General features: G+C 49.2%; 2 protein-coding genes across 2 annotated transcripts in view; one reads left to right on the forward strand and one right to left on the reverse strand.

The window, feature by feature from the left end:
• The window catches only part of LOC119449582 (FH2 domain-containing protein 1-like), a 52,488-nt gene extending 41,303 nt beyond the window's left edge, over window positions 1-11,185 (reverse strand). The window contains exons 1-2 of the mRNA XM_037712785.2: window positions 10,795-11,185; window positions 2,396-2,670 (exon numbers count right to left, since the gene is read on the reverse strand). Of these exons, the coding sequence (XP_037568713.1) occupies window positions 2,396-2,670; window positions 10,795-10,861 (342 nt within the window). The 5' untranslated portion in view covers window positions 10,862-11,185. The remainder of the gene's footprint in view (window positions 1-2,395; window positions 2,671-10,794) is intronic.
• The window catches only part of LOC119449583 (ATPase family protein 2 homolog), a 103,925-nt gene that overhangs the window by 58,259 nt on the left and 28,088 nt on the right, over window positions 1-17,578 (forward strand). The window lies entirely within an intron of this gene.

Genomic DNA, 17,578 nt, shown 5'->3' on the forward strand with positions numbered 1-17,578 from the left:
ATGTTGTAGCATCTCTCTTTTGTTTTACTTTTGTACAGAAATTTCATGCTTTTGCTTTCTTTTTGTAACAGCAGAGCTGTTTAAGCTCTTGGTTAGGCCGCGTAGTGCGAACAAAAAACTGCGCCTGGCGAAGACGTCACCGTGCGTTGCCTAGCAACCACCTCGCGGAGCGGCGTGTGCTTCGCCTCCTCTCCGTGTCGTGCACATGTTGCCTTGACATGGGACGTTAAGGAGAGGGAAGGAGAGCATGCGCGCGGCGTGCGCTATGCTCGGAAGAGAGAAATGGAAAATGAGAGCGAGAAAGAGAAAGAAGGAAATTGTAGCAGCACCAACGAGGCAACGCGCACAGCTGCTGCCGACGCCGTCTGCTTTTCCACGTTTCCCCGCGTTCGCGGAACGCGCACGGTGTCCGTGACAGCAGCCGACACCTCTGGCTACGGCTCGGTAGTTTTGTGGAGGCGCAGCTTAGCTGTGACGTCACCGGTGAGATAAAGATCGGCAGAATTGGCAGAATTCGCCGAGCTTTATTCGCCGAATTGGCAGAATTCGACGGCGGCAGAATTATCGTTGACTCTGTAGCGAGTACAAGTAGCCTTGACATGGGACGACCAAAGAAGATCCGGACACCCGAAGAAGAAGCCGCTCATCTTGAAGCGCGTCGGGAGACCAAGCGAGATTATGCGCGTCGGCGGCGATCCGATTCGGAATACCGTGCCTAGCAGTACTTAGCATTTCCTAGCAGTACTTAGCATTTCCTAGCAAAAACTTAGCATAGCCTAGTAAAACCTGGAAGAAGCTAGCTCGATCACAAGCTCCGCTGTGTACTCCAGCCTTGCACCACTAGTACAAGCTGCCCACTTTTTTTTTTTTTTTTTTTACTTTCATCGTATGTGAGAAAAATTTTCTGTCGTTTTTTTTTTTCTTCTAGTATTTAGCTACATTTATCCCCGCCGCGGCGGGCGCGTATCTATGGAGGCGAAATGCAAGAACGCCAGTGTGCCTTGCGTTGTAGTGCACGTTAAAGAACCCCAGGTGGCCAAAATTAATCCGGAGCCCTCCACTACGGCGTGCCTCATAATCAGAACTGGTTTCGGCGCGTAAAAAACCAGAGATAAGAAGAATTTAGCTACCTTTCTTGTGTTAAGTTTTGTAAAAGAGATCGGGGGGGGGGGGGGGGGGGGGCGATATTACTAAGCCTGTTGTTTTCAGGTTTCTCGGGTGAAGGGCTGAAATTTGGTCGAGTTGGGGCAGATTCATCGGGAGGTCTTAACATCCCGATAAATCACGAGCGAGCCCCGAGCACCGTATTCGTCTTATTTATTTCATGTCGCCGCTCGATGCCCACGAAGCGTAACTATATCGTATGAGTCGTACCATCATGCAACATGAAATACCACCACGAAAATACGACTGAGATACATCTTTTGTGGTTGTTAATTTAGTTACGATAAGTTTAATGAATTCTGTTCCAGAAACGCAGGGCTGAAAGCGCGATAGCTTTTGTGATCAGTGTTCCTGTTTGCATTCCGAACTCGCCTCTCTTGTCCACCGGATGTTCTTGCAGGCAGCGCTCGGTCTCACTGTCCTCATGTTCTCGTTCTGTCCTTAAAATGTTATTACGTGTTTATTATTTATCTATCCTTTTTAATTAATCTCTTTTTTCTATTAAGCCACTTTCTATGGGAGTGGGTCGAAGGCAGTGGGTTTCTATGGGCGTGGGGGGCCAGGGAGAAGGTTTCTGTAGCTTTACGTCTTTTTCCCCCATCGGAGCATTGCGTGAGGGAGGGAACGGTTGCAAAAAGTGATTTCGTAAAATGAAGAGCAGAATGCAAAATATATTTAGATGGAACATAAACACAGGAGGTGTAAGCCATCATTATAGAAAAGTTAGCACTGAAAAAAAGTGTGCGAGAAAAAAAAAAGGAAAAAATAAGTAGAAGTCGCTGCGTTAGAATGCATGGCTTACACTTGCAACGACTGAGGTAGAGCGATCGTTATATTATACAATGAATATAAAGATACAAGGAAACTGCAAGAAAATCAAGATACGGGGTAACATCAGGCATAAACTGATTTGAGTTCTCCTAGGTATTGCGGCGCGAAATACATCTCGTGAAAAGGGGACAGAGAAGACAGTTAAGACAATTTGGCGTCTCACTGTCTTCTCTTTTCTGTCCCCTTTTCCCGAAAGGTATTTCGCGTCGCAATCAAGTATACCTAGGAAATCTAAGCACCAACTTGTCCAAGAAGAAGTTATTTAGCTTTGAGTTCGTAATAGTTGTGCTTGAGGGAACACCTGTCATCTGTCCTTTTTTTATTATTTCTTTACTTTCACACGAGAGGCTAACTATGGGGGAGACGGCGGGAGCAAGATGAACGCTCGCTCAGTACTCACCTGCGAGCCTCGGGCCCTGAGCTCGGCGCGCAGCCTGGCCCTGTCGCGTCCGCTGAGCGCCTTGTTGGCGAGCGCCAGCAGCGGCGGCGCCTCGTCGTCGGTGCCGCGCGAGATGGCCAGCGCGAGGGCGGCCAGCCGGGTGCGCTGGGCGCGCAGCGTGGCCAGCTGGTCGAGCGTGGACAGCGCCCGTCGGGTGCCTTCGCCGCCGCGAACGCACAGCGCCACCAGCAGCTCCCACACCTGGCGCCGCAGGTCGCTGTTGCCCGACGCGGCCGCTGCGAGACAGGTCGTTTGCTCGATTAGGCTGCTGTTTCAGGGGACGCTAAAGGCAAACGCTGAGCCTAGATAAAGTTGTAAATCCCTCATTTGCACCTGCCGCGAGAGCCCAGTGGCTATATGGGGTTGTGCTGTCCCGAGCCCGAGGTCGCGAGTTCGACCCCGGCCGCTGCGGATGCATTCCGATTTGGGCGGAATGCAGAAAACGCTCGTTTGCTTAGCTTTAGGTTCACATTAACGAACCCCGGGTGGTAAAAACTGATCCAGAGTCCGCCACTATGGCGTCCCTCTGTGCCAGTCTCTGGACTTTAAACCCCACAATTGATCTTTCATTCGCAACTATCTTACGTTCCGTAACCTAAGAATCCGGCACAAGTACATTCAACGCGATTCACCACTTCAACCCGCATATCTGGTCCGTCTTAGAAGGAACCAGTAGAGCTGCAATAAGTTATTTATCCTAACTGTAAAGCTAGCTTTCTCACAAGGCTGTTTGCCAAGCTAATGGCGTCGTAGCAATTCTTTTAACGGGAGAGCGTTGAGAAAAATTGGGCCGTGTCGGAGAAAAAAATTGGAGGACGCTTAAGCTTCGCCTTTAAGAGTAGAACGCGATAGCGTTATCGGGACCCGTTCGCATCGCATTGTTCGCATACGGCAAGTAGGCTTCATTCACTGCAACACTGAACGTGGGAAAGCCAGCTTACAAAGACCAAGCTTACACCGATCCCCTTAAAGTTGGCTTCACTTTTAAATTGAAATGCATTGCTGGAAAGGCGTTTTTCCAGGGGCAATATAAATGGTCTTATATTAAAATGTGAAGGCCCTAGCACCTTTTTTATTATTTTATTAGTTGTTTGCTATTGCCCCGACGCGCGCGCGTGACCAAAACGAATTAGCAGGGGAAGTCCCAATTTGACCTGCCTAGGATGCGAGCGCCATCTGGATATCATTTTCACAAGTAAAGTACCCGAACGCGCGGCTGTAGGTCTGGTAGAAATGCTGGAAAGGGCGTTTGTGTTTGAGTTGCCTCGTAATAGAATTAGGTTTTCTCGTACATTCAAATTACAATCCGACGCCGATTGGTAAATAATCCGACGGCGAATCCGACGCCGAATGGTAAAGTCGTACTTTACCATTTTTCTGACGGATTTCACTGTGAGAAATTAAATTTTTGTTCACCAAAACCTTGCACCATGTGGAGGGTCTGCGCGATCGGGGTGGTTGGGGATGATTTTCTCCGCCACCCGCTGACATCGCACGCCGACGGCGGTTGCCGACGCCGGATTTTCTGCAACACGGGTACCTTAACGCTGTCAAGTTAAAATCCGGTGTCGGCATCGTAGCCGACGTAGGCGTTCCGTGAGCGCAAAATACTCTACACGGCACTAAAGTTGTTCATACCTTGCCTTATATTCTTGACAAAGTTATTCCTCGGAATTTTGAGAATGACAGCCCACAAACATATGTCATGAAACAAAACACCGACAGCGCATGCCTTTAATTTTAAATCTTCTCAGACTGAAATATTAAAAGTGCGAAACAATAAGAGAAGATCGGCCCACGCAAAAGGGCGCGTTTATACCAGAAGGCTCGCCTTCGTGTATAGCGGTCGCCGCCAGCGTTTCCGGGTGAACATTACGGTAACGTAAGCTGCAGTTGCCGGAAAGCCTGAGAAGTAGCCAGGGATCTTTAAATGCTATCGCGTTCCACTCTTAAAGGCGAAGCTTTAGCGTCCTTCAATTTTGTTTAATATTTCTTTCGTACGTTCTCGCACTTTGTGTGTTCTACGAGATTAAAAATTATAGGCGTGGTTCACATGAGCCACACACATCCAAGTGTTAATGCGTGCTGTTAGCGCTTGGTTTTTATTTGAACAGTGACAGGTGACGACTTACAATTGGAAAAACTTGTGTGCGCGGTGAAGCCCATTAATATATTGTGTTTCTGTTGTGGGGCTTTAGGGTCTCACAGGACTACCGACCACCGCGGGATCGAGCTCAGTGAGCCACAGTACCGCGTCAGCCGTCGCCTCTCGTACTGTAGCGCGCTCAGGACGAAAAGGGGCTACCTAGTGCTGAGAACCCAGTATTGCCCTGAGTGGGCGGAAACCATTTATTGTCTCCGGCGGCACCCAACAGTGCGCAAACCCCTGGTTTGGGGGTTCGCGATGACCAAAGGGCTCCCGTGCCCAAGGCGAAAGTACAGACAGGGGCGCCTCTGCCACGTCACTGCGAGAGCTATGGCTCCCCGCGACACGCCGCTGGGAAAAGGCTCCGCAGCTATGCTGCTTGCTCGCGCGATGACCAATGGGCCCACTCGGGCAGTCTCCTTCGGTTTGGGCCTCCGATAAGTGCGGCTCGGCGCAGTTAGACCACGCGCGAGCACTAAGCACCGCTCTTCGGCTTAGTATCCGGAAAGGACCAACACGAGGTACGCACTCGTCGTACGTGCAAAGGCATCGTACGCGAGCTCAAGTCTGAGACCCAAAGGGGACCGGCGGACGAGCGGAAAGCGTGTACGTAACCAGTGCTGTCCCCGGAGAGATCGCCCCCGCGTTCGCCTTGCGGGCAACTGCCAGCCGCTGTGGGCAACGCGAGCGCCCCCACCGCAAACCACCGCGAGTGGAGAGAAAGGGTTCTGTATGAGGACAGGAACGGTTGGCACTATCTTCTGCAGCCCTTGAGCATACCTTGAGGGAGCACGGCTCAGCGCCAACGAGGGCGGGGGTGGGGGGTTAGTGTGGGGGAAAAGGAGATAGGAGAGGAGAAGATGAAGATGTACGAAGCGAATCGCCACCGCCAACAACCGTCGCGAGGGGAGAGGGGAAAGGCGTAGGGACGGCAGAACAGGTGAACTCCCGCGCAAAGGCGCCGGGTCATGCATACCTCAATCCCGACTCTGTGCAAGTGGTAGCCTACCTGCAAGTATTCTAATGAACCGTACTTGCGAATGTGTGAAAAGGTGCGTAATGCAACAACCCCGGGCCTTCGTGAACTTTTATTGCGATAGCAATTATATGGACACTTCAACCGGATTTCTGCCGTCGGCGTCGCCGTGAAGTTCCCTATAGATAAAATCTTCGCCGCGCGCCGTATGCCCGAGTGGAAGCGTGCGGGGACGCGCGCTGTCACGGAGAGCGAACGCACTCAATCTCCCACGCGCAAGCAAGGAAGCGGGAAGCCAGCGCCGGAGGGAGCGGGGGGGGGGGGGGGGGGGGGGGAGCGCACTTCTACTCTGCCAACAACCGCGCTCGTCGCTCCGCCCGCACCGTCTCTTATCTCCCCACGGCTCTGACCTTTATGCGCCGTGCATTCGCCGCTCAGCTTCCGTTGAAGCGATAGACCGCACGTACCTTCGCCGCTGCGGCGTTTGCGCTTGCTGCCAGCGTTTTGACAGTCGTTGTCTGCAGTCATTCAGTGTGATCTATTCATGTTTGTTTGTGCGCGCTCACACCACGCTTGTTCATTCAGTTAGTAATAGTCGGGCCGCATTTTCCAACGCACGCTACACATGCAATGCTGCCCGGATCGGCAGTGCAGCGCTACAGGTGTGTCCCTTCGCACGCGCTGCCCACGGGAAGCGCTTCTCATCAACACCACCGTTTCACACGCGCCTTCTCGTGGTCATCGAGACTCTCTTCATGTCGGTCTACTTATGCCGCAGCACACCTGCTTACTTAATCATCTCATGTTTACTACAATTCATATTGCTACTAAAGCCGCTCACCTTACTTCGTATGACAATGCTGTGTTGTTATCGCATTCATTGATTCGCCCTTAGGGCGAAACTGTGACATTTTTTTTTGTGTGGTGACGTAATCTTCGTTTCTTGCCACTCATGATGACTGGAGCTTAGCCAAACTGCATAGGTGCAGCGTTTTTTCTCTGGCCACCTATTTTTAATTGTAGCATCGTATCTGCGGCGAAAACAAATTTTGCGATTGATTTAACGTTGCGATTCAATGAAATTAATTTCCTTTCGTGCCGTCTTGTATTTAGCGCTTGCATGCATCGTATTCGGTAGGAAATTTGGCTGTGCGATACTAAATATGAGCGCGCTTTATAGATAACAATTTACCACATGGAAACGGTCAAATGACGAAGAAGCGCATCTATACGAATGACTGCTTTACGGATGCTTACCGCGCTCCCGGCTCGGTAGGCTTGCAATGAGAAAGCCATCTGTTTACAGCAGCCTTCGCCAACATCCAGAAGTCCTCACCTTCTTGGATATTCAGCTATGGCCAACCGCAAGGACAGAAGACCGCTTGAAGAGCGCAGTCATAACTCTTTGATTTAGACCACCCCGGCACTCGATGCACAACTTTGTAGGAGCGCGAGCATGAGTGCGAGCTTGTGGGGCTTTCCGAGTGTTTACGGAGTTAACACATGAATATGCAGTACAGCAACGTGACGCAAGTTCGTCGTGTGGCACAGAGTAGATAGAGGACCGCGCTGGGCGTTAAATCCTCTCGAAGTTGGCCTTGAACACACCACGAGCTCCTGTCAAGATCCATGTCGCGCCTCGCCGTGCGTGTCGAACGAATTGGGTGGGCCTTACGACCAGAGAAAAACAAACTAAAGCGTTAGCTCGACTCTGTCAATCACAGTAACTTATTTATTGGGGGGGTGTATCATATTACTTTAATGATATTGTTAGAGACCATAAGAACACACACTGAATAAAAAAGATTAAAGTTAGTTGGCAGGAACTAAGGAGATTTTAGGATGTTAATTGGTGTAGCGATCGCCCTGGAGCGGTTTCCTCTACCCCCGTATAGAACTCTGCAAAACAGCTATAGCTTCTTTGAAAGGAGGGGCAAACACGTCTGCACGCACGTGCTGGCCTTGAGAATAATCGTTTCTTTCAGCGTCTTTCACGCCACCTTCACCTGCAGCGGATGGTGTTGCGCTACTGAGCGCGAAGTCGCGGGGTCGATTCCCGGCCGCGGTGATCGTTTTTCCACGGAGTCAGAATGCAAACGCGCTCGTGTACCGTGCTTTGGGTGCGTGCCCGCTAAAGAAGCCCAGGTGGTAAACACTTATTCGGATCAGGCGCAATAAGGTTGAAACATAGTGCAATACATTGATTGACGAAAGGGAAAACTACATAGTGAAATGAGGGGAAATTATGAAATGGCAATCATTTCTTGCAATTACCGTGCTTCAAAGAGCTAAGACCGCACACGGAGCAGGAAATATCACTCCTCGAATTAGCTATAGTCTGTATAGATCTGTTGAGGTATTTAGTGGTGCAAGCAACAACACGGGAATAAAGAGACACTGAAACAAACACACGGCGCTATCTTCTTATGTCCGCGTTCCTGCTTACGTTACTAGAACATTTTATATAAACAAGGTGACTCGTTTACATCACCTTATACAGCACGGCCGTCTCAACATAAAGCATGAAAACAGAGAGAATATGACGGTTCAATAATTATTTCCACAGCTCACAATTATTTCAGAAACATGGAAGTCTTTCCAAACATATTGCACATAAAATTCCCCCAATTTTTACCAAATATTAACACAGTGTAACGTAGACCTCTCTCGATACATTGGAAAACAGCGCATAGCTCTTTCTAGCACATTTGATAAAGCAATTTGTTACAAAGGTTGTAATTTATGCACCCACATTTAACTTCGCAAGCGCACTGGCTATCATATTCCCGCCCTTTTCAGCTAACTTGATCTCGGTGGCAGTTATAGTTCTCCCAGGCGGCTGGATAAATTCTGCGCCGTTCGTAAAACACACTTTTTATCATATATAACGCTCCGCGGAGAGCTTCCTTATACGTTGTTTACTGAAAGGTCGCGAAGGACGCACATACTCTGAACGTTGCATACATGTGCAATTGACCATTTCTTTCCTCTTATTTTCACCAAATACAAACGAAGTCCCTCGTTTAGTTCACTGAGGACAGCGAGAAAACCTACTACGTGCCTCGTGGATCGAATGTAGGAAAATAGGCAGGAAACTAGTATTCAGTAATTACTTGCAGCAATCATAACCTAGGCCACAAATTCTAAACTTTCTACACCGATATCCCGCCCCCATTTCCCCTGAATGGGAACTTGGTGTAATGTTGAATTATTCTAGAACCCTGCGGAACTGTCAATAACGGTATAGACTCACGCTTTCAAGTACTTGCTGAAGCATTGTTTTGCAAGGGTTGTAATTTAACAACACACATATAAGTTCACATGCTAATTAGCCATAATGTTTCCCCCATTCTCCCCAAATCTAATCTTGGTTACAATCAGGGTTCTTTAAGAAGAGCGGGAAAAATTCCGTGCCATTCGCACAACGCACCCATAACGCTCCAGAGCGCTCGAATACATAGTTTACTGCAAATGCTGTAATTAACCGATATACTTTGTACTTCGCCTGTACGGAGGCGAAGTACAATTACCCTTATTTCATCAAACATAAAATCATCAGGGTAAATTACCCTTATTTTAATCAAAGATAAAAAAGTTACCTTGTGTAAATTACCAACGGCACCTGGAAAACTACTACGAACCTCGCATAACGCATGAAAATACAGAGAAAACGAGAGTTCCGTAATTATTTCCAAAGCACACAATCAAGACAGAAAACGTAAAGTTTCGCGACACGTTAGAAATAGCATGCCCCACATTTTCACCAATTGTAAACTCTTTTTGTTATGGAGTTTTCTCGGGTCATTGGGAGTTATAGATCACGGCTAGGTAACGCTTTCGAACACTTGCTTAAGGAGTTTTTTTTCCGAAGCCTTTAATTAATTGATGGTTTTAAAACATTGCCCACAAATCACGCATAAGACCTCCTCTCCATTTCCTCAGAATGTCAACATTGAGGCACTTTAGATTCTTTCAGAAGTGTAGGCCGATCTCGTTCTTACTCTGTGGAGGTTTCCGTGGGGCTGTGCGGCTAAGCCACATTACAACGCAGGGTTGATGCAGTGGTCTTCGAATCGAATGAAAGTGGCAACGAACTGTCTCTTTAGGAAGTTGGTGACTCACCGGAGCTCTCACTGAATAGGGTATACCTTGAAAAACGCTTCATTGGCGAGGTCACCTGCTCTTTCGTTGCTAGTGGCACCAGCGTGCGGCGGTATCCACTGAAACGTTGTTTTAATCCCTTTTTTTTTTTGCGATTTCTTTAAATGAAGCCAGTGAGTGATGACAAAGCTTGTTTGGAGGCACGTCACGATATAATTGCTGAATTGCTGACTTCGAATCCTAGAGTGCGACAGCTTACTGTGCGGATCCGTTCTTTAGTTTGCGAAGAACGAGAGCAATAGCAGCACAGATGAGCCGGTCGCAAATGCGCTTTTCTCTCTATTATCAGGATTCGTAGAAATTAAGGAAAATATTCATTAATAAAAATCCGAGCACTCCTGTGCCAACAATGCTGTACCAAACTTTTAGCCAATCGAAAATATTAACTAGTGAAAAGTTCGTCAACTCAATATAGATCTCAAATGTGGGCGACAGAAAATTAGAAATTCGGGCGGGAGCGGTGAACAGGGAATGGAGGGGGGGGGGGGGGGGGGGGAGCTCTGCTTTCTCCCGGAAATTTCGGGAAGGCCCTCCATAGTCGGCGCCTCTATAGTACACCTGACACATATGATTCCCACTCGAAAGTAAACCCGGAAACGTATCTACAGCCGAGCGCCCCTACCGAGAAATGACCTGTATAACGATACATCAAAACAAAATGCCTGACTCGCCTATTGCAATCCACTGCTCCAACAAGAACTCCACGACTTCTGCGCATGCGGCATGCAAGAAAAGTATTTTCGGCTCAGTTGGTCCCGATTACATAGTCCGGATGGCATTTCTCACAGCACAGTTGGTATAACGTTGCGACGTAAGGAAACGGTCTCAATGAATGAGTCCTCCTCTCCCAGATTAACTTCTTACGGTAGCTCCGCGGATACATGCCCGCCGCTGCTGAGCAGAACGTATAGCAGTGGCAGGAATTATTCCAGGTAGCTACTATAGCAGCCGCCATACAGACCAGGTGTATGCCTTTCGCGCTCAGCAGTGCCTAAGTAAGACCGAGAGTGAATGCTCGAGGCATATCAACGACAGCGCGAGGCCGTGCGCGCCGAATGCGCGGCCCATGTCCCTCACCGGTGGCCAGCGTGCGGGTATACTCCGGGTGCTCCACCACGTAGTCGAGCCCGATGCGGAGCTCCATCGCGGCGTCGTCGTCGTCGTAGTCTTCGTCGTGCCCGTGTTTCTTTCCGGGCGCCCAAGTCGGGGGCGCGCGTCTTCGCGAGGTACTCGCCGCCGCGCGGTGTCCGCGGCGACGCGGGGAGGACACACCGCGCCCACCGCAAACGGTCGCCCACGACAAAACCGCTCGAAAGCCCCCGCTCGCGCCGTTGCGCCAAGGCCGCCACGGGACGCGTCACCGGGGCCTCCGCATATATGGACGCACCCGCCGCCACCGCCGCTGTACGCCGGCGCCGACGACCATGCCAGCAGAACCGCGCCGCCGCCAGGAAGAAAACCCACCGACCTGTGCGTGCGAGCGCGCCAAGCCCGTGGATACAGACGCGGTAACCCCCCCTCTGCGCGTACAGACGGCCGTGTACGCTGGCATCAGGGGGAGAGAGCGGAAGGGCGACAAGATTCGGATGCGTGCGAGCCTGCCCGCCCGGCCGCCTTTACCCGGTCGCTCGACTTCCTCCACGATTGCGCTACACACCGTTGCGACCCTCGGCGGTAGGGCAGCTCGTCGTAATTGCCCCTTGGCGCGCGAGCAATTAGCAGCCGATGCCAATGTCGGCGAATTACGAGCCGTGCACACGGTGTATACCACCGGGCATGTTTCGCGGGCAAAAGAAAAGAAGAACAATGATAATAAATGAGCGGATATAAGTTGCGCGCGTAACGACTCGGTGAGCCGAGAACAATAATGCGAGCGAAGGTTGCGGTGGAGAGTGTACCGGGCTGTGACGTCCGACAATGGCTGGAGAAAAATGACTTTGTGACCTTCCGATCGCTTATACAGCCGCCGTTGCGCTCTTTCTTGAAGTCAATCAATGCTCCCGGGTAAATTGACCGCCGCTGTCGAGTGCGCACTGTCTGCTCAGCTCGCACCAGACATGTGAGCCAGACGCAGTTTAAGGATGCGACGACGAGCGAATGCGTACATGAGCACAGAAAACGCAGACCCAGAATTGCGTGATGAATTCGACATACAAGGTCAACACGGGTTTACTACGAAGTAGATAAGGATACTTGAGAATCCGCTATAAGATGCCGCAATGTACTGCTGAGACTGTGTGGTTTCTGGTTTCACACATACAGGAAAGCAAGCATCTTTTCATGCTTACTTCCCCGTTTTAAATTACATTCAGTTGACCATATGTATTTGGCGGCGCACTACAACGCCGAGCTTTCCGACTACACAGGACATCCAGTCAACAGAGGAGCTGCCAAAGCATAAACAACGTGCTTCGGTTATCTGGTGCACCATGACAATTACAGTAACGAAGTATGGACGTAGTGTTGTGTTCGTTCAAGAAGTCAACTGGGATAGCACACCGGGTTAAAGAGATGCTACCTGGATGAGAATGGCCGAATAAAATAATTGTTTTGCCTAAACACCGAACACGTGCCCTCCCCCCCCCCCCCCCCCCCCTACGAAGTTTTGTTGTACCAGAATGCCACCTGCTCAGCCCCAACTCATTTCTCCACCCTCCCCATTCGTCTCTGGTCAAGTGGGTTGCCCTCCTCCCTGCCCCCCTCCCCGGAAGACATTCCCGGCTGTCGCCATTGCCCGACACTCCAATAATGTTGCTATTCCTTGTGTTTCTATAGAAACACATATCCGGCACAAATTCTCGAACCGAATAGAAAACACTATTCTACTCGTATTCTAAATATCGTATATTAACACGACCCTATATGTTTTACCATATTCCATGGTTTTTACAGCACGTGCATGCACATCGGCCATAATGATGGTGGTTGTCAGCAGACGGCGCGAATGGTACTTCCGTCATAGGGACCTTATTTCGTCAGTGCACTCGCGTACTGCTATTAACACAGCCAAGATCTGATTCAATAAGTACACAGCGAGTCACGTCAGCAGTATTGCAGCGGACATATTCTGCAACGGATCAAATTTTACGCACTTCTGCCCATGCGACGCAGACTGCATCGATGATGTCTCGAAAGGAAGGGCACCCATCCGCATAGCGCAAAACAAGATTAGCAAGCGTGACGCCCTTCCTTCGGGCGACATGATTTCCGAAAGGCGCAGTTGAGCGGCCTGTCTGACCGGAGATCCCGGTATTAGCACATGGTAATTTAAATAAGTTTTTCTGCGATATTAAGGGTATCACTCGAAGTTGAGACCGGTTAACGTCGAGGGTTGTGCACACGCTTCCGTCTGTGGTAGGCGGCGTCTTCATTGGGCCTCCATTTCGCGTTCAGGCACCGGTGAAATCGTCGGGAATCGTTATGTTCGCTCACCGCGTAGTCTTGATGACGAAATCATGAGTCTCGTTCTTCTGACTATTCTCCCGGCCTACTAATCGTTAATATCAATTTTAATGCTATATTAGTTTAAAGTTTGAAGGTAATATTTTTGCTTTCATGTTGAAGAAAATAAAACGATGAAATTAACATGTCAGTCTCTTTGATATTGAGTCAGTTTGTGAATTGAACTACTTCGTCGTTCTCATCCCTTTGTTCCTTTCCCTAACTTCAATGCTCAGTAACTGGTCAGAACGTAATGATTCAGGCCGGCATCCCTCAGCCCTTCTTTCAGATGTGTATCTTACGTTTCACCGACACCATTGTTAGATTGTACAGCACTTTGAACACATAGTAAAACGAAGCCTTACTGCACTATATGAAGGGCTGTTATTTTGCCTGCGCAAACAACATGTTACCCTTTCATTTTCTTTTTTTTTTTTTTCTGCGATAGAACTTCGTTTCACGCATTGTCTTGGCCGGCAAATATTACTAGCACCTTGCGCCCATAGTTACTGCAGTTCATTCGCAAACACATTTCGCGCACGCTTTCAGACATTCGCGCTATGCCATAGGTCGATGGTGCCACACATCTACCTTGATACTGAAATCGGTGGCGTCATGCAGCGTCTTCCGCTTGCAGCAAGTTCCGCAATGTGCTCTTTGCTGAAAGCCTCGGTCGCGTTCTCGTCATCAATCGGTGCTACGAGATCACTGAAGCGAATGCGTGGCTCTGCCTACACTCGCTTGCGCTGTTCCCAGGAAATCGACTCGTCCTCTTAGTTCTCATTTTAGAGAGAGAGAGAGAGAGAGAGCAAATGAGAAATGCAGGGAGGTTAGCCGGAACGGAAAGTTCGGTTTGCCACGCTATACAATGAGGAACGGGGGAGGGAGAGGTCGAAAGATAAGAAAGTAGAGAAAGAGAGGCAGCGCTTCCGCACGATACCAGCGGGTCACGATCACCACACACTGTATCACAGCACAGGATGACGTGCAACACAACGAACACCAATTCAGGATACAGCCGCTTGTGCAGGGATGATGTTCTTGTTGTTGTTGTTGACCTGAGTGGTTGTGGCGCACACCCACAGTGGGGGATTGGCCATGAATCGGGTGGTTATGTTGTGTGTATAAAAACAAGGAAATTGTTGTCCTTAAATATCGTAGCAGTGTCTTCGTCATCCTTAACCACGATAGCATATGAGCACCGGCGTATCTACCGGGAAGGGGGAGCCCCCCCCCCCCCCCCTCCGTACACATACACGCACACACTTTAAAAGCGAGCACTTGTCGGCTGCACGCTGGCAAATACAACCAAACAACAGCTATGGCCAAGTTTTCTTTTCATAATTGCGCCCACATAAGTACGCTTCCACTGCACATATTTATGTCCTGCAGTGGACATAAATATAGGCTGATGATGATGATGATGATGATGATGATGATGATGATGATGATGATGATGATGATGATGATGATGATGATGATGATGATGATGATGATGTGTACACTTCCTTTATTACGTATCTCCTGCATGTGCAGCTAGGATTATCTTGGCCTCGCCGGCACGCGCTGTAGCAGATGACGCTAGGCCGGCTGCACTACTAAGCAGTGGTGACGGTTGTTCGCGGTGCGAGCCACCTGCGGGACGCGCCTTGCACGCCTGCATTGCAGAGGATGTCGCCGAGCGTGCAGTCCAGAACAAGTTTCACATTCCGCCACTTGCGTCATACCGTATTTATTGGGGCCATCTAATCTTGGAAAACACAAAATCAGCTTTGATTTTTATAATTTACCGATATGTAATCAGTGTTACCGTTTTAGCGATTTTGCCGCTAGACTTTTTTTATACACATTCTGTTAATCCCAATGGGGCATATAAAAGGAGGGTGAACAGTAAAGAATAGAAATTGTATACAAAGTCGATGACGGCACTGTGAAGAGGGGCAGTTATTAAGTCCGCGTGAACAGATATGTTTCCTTTTATTGTGTAGAGAGTAATACTATAGTCAAAGCTGTAACATAATGACATTCTCTATAGAATATATAGATGGAACAGCGAAAGCATTATAAATGCAAAGGGCCTCCAATTTCCGGTTGCAATTTGGGCAATTAACGCATTTAGAAATACAATGGTAAAAGCAGTTATTGTCCCTATAGTAGTAAAATGAATATAAATGACAACAAAAGAAAAATAGTAACACAGTGTTTAAAATTTTGAGACTAGCCCTTTCAATTAATGAAGATAAACGGCCTAAAGGTGCGCTACCGATAATGCAGGGAGTCAGGCCGTTTCATTCTTTGGTCGCAAAGGGAAAAAACGATTTTTGGAATGCATCTGTATTGAATTGGTAAGAAATAATAATTAGCGACTTTCTTGTCTGTTCAACGACAAAGTTTTCTATCTAGTGACCAGCGACCTTTTCGAGCTTTTCAAGGCTCGAAACAGGGAACAGCTGTGTCGATCTGCACCGAAACCAATGGTCTCTTGCGCGTCTGGTATCCTGTGCGTCTCTTGAGAGGGTCTCTTGTGCGTCTGCGCGTCTAGAGCCGCTTGCGCGTCTTGCATTCTCAGCAGTGAATGGATGTCTCCGCATGCGACCAATGACTGCTGTGAAGTTAGGAGGTGCGGCTCCGACGGGGTCAGAATTATTTCGTTTCAAGGATCCGTGGACAGGTTGGTGTGGTCCTGGAGAGCTAGCGCTCCATTAAAGGAGCTTGACGAAATACTGTGATGATGACGGGCCCGCAATGTCCAGTGGGAAAGATGGCCGGTGCTCGTGAACTCGAACTTCGTTTTCGGCGCCCGTCGTTAGGGGCTGAGCCCGGAGGTCTTCCGGCAGTGGGCCAGAGCGGAGACGGTGGTCCGCCGAGCGCTTGAGAATTCATCACTTGAATTCATCACTGTCACTCGAGAATTCATCTCATTTGTGCTTGTATGCCGAAGCAGGTGCCGCTTGAATACATGAAGAGGCGCAGGGCGCAAGGAGAGGCACAACTACAGCGACATGCGTTTTTATACCGACAACTGAAATGAAGATCTCGCGCTTCCCGCTACAATTCTCGCTTGTATTTCGCAACAATATTGAATTTTGTGGTACGTATCATCCACAAAACACTTGGCCGTTGTTGTTGGTCCGGACAATAACTTACCGATGGTGCAAAATCAGACCACCTATCTGCAGTGACTGGCTTCTCCGGTTGTTCGTTTTTTGCCTCTGTTTTCTGCGAAGCTCAGTCGAGCAAAGATGTCATGTCTCTTATAGGGCGATGTGGACCAAAAATGTGATGTTGCTTCGAAATATGAGCGGTGCGAAACCAATGGCTAGCGCGAAAAAGCACACTACTGTACACTGTCAACGAGGAGACCAAGCGCACAGCGCAGCAATGTTCCACGCAGGAAAAACTGCACCCAGCTGACCGCAACCGGCACATAAATCTGATGCGGTGATGGTGAGCTTTAAGCAAGCTGTGAATGCGTTTACTCGTGCCCAAAGGACTTTCTGTGTAGCGATTTAGTTAAGCATATTAATTACTATCGTTGGCGCTCGAAGAAATAAGACACATCAACACAGTGAATTATGATCTACTGTGGGGGTCTTATCTTTTGCGCTATACCCGCCGCTGAGCTCGAGGTCGCCGGCTTGATCCCGGCCGCGGATGCCACATTTCGATGGCGGCGAAGTGCAAAAACGCTCGTGTGCTTAGATCACGGTGTAAGATATATACTCTTTAGGTGGGGACACTTCTCGGCTTGCTTGCTAGACGCGATCGACCAGATAAAGTAGCAAGGGCGCGCGTCTATCGGGGCGGTGACGGCAGCGGATACCTATCGGCGGAACGACGCAACTTCAGTTAGAACGCAGGCAGGCGAGAGCGTGCGCCGACAAGGAACGCGCGCATGCCCTCTCCCCGGTGACCTACTTTCGTGCGTCACTCAATAATTTCGGATTTCCCGCGAACCGCCGGTTGCTATAACAACGGGAGATTAAACCAATAGAAAGCTTTCTGTGTTGAAGTTGCGTCGTACTGCCGATAGGTATCCGCCGCCGTCACCGGGCCGATCGGCACGCGCCTTTGCTACTTTATCTGGTCGATCGAGTCTGGCGAGTGTCCTCATCTAAAGAGTATATATCTTACGCCGTGGCTGAGATTTAGGTGCGCTTTAAAGAATTCCACGTGGTCAAAATTAATCCGGAGTCCCCAATTACGGTGTTCCTTATAATCAGACTCTGGTTTTAACGCTTATAAATTCTCCAGAATTAAATTATATTATCTTTTGCGCTTTAATGACAGTACTTATCAGGGTCAGCCGATTGATCAATTAACCTTAAGTGTATAATGCATTAAGCGGAAGAAATGGAGCTGGGCAGGCCATGTAATGCGTAGGATGGATAACCGGTGGACCATTAGGGTTACAGAATGG

This window comes from Dermacentor silvarum, chromosome 4, assembly GCF_013339745.2.
Source record: "Dermacentor silvarum isolate Dsil-2018 chromosome 4, BIME_Dsil_1.4, whole genome shotgun sequence".
NCBI classification, from domain to species: Eukaryota; Metazoa; Arthropoda; class Arachnida; order Ixodida; family Ixodidae; genus Dermacentor; species Dermacentor silvarum.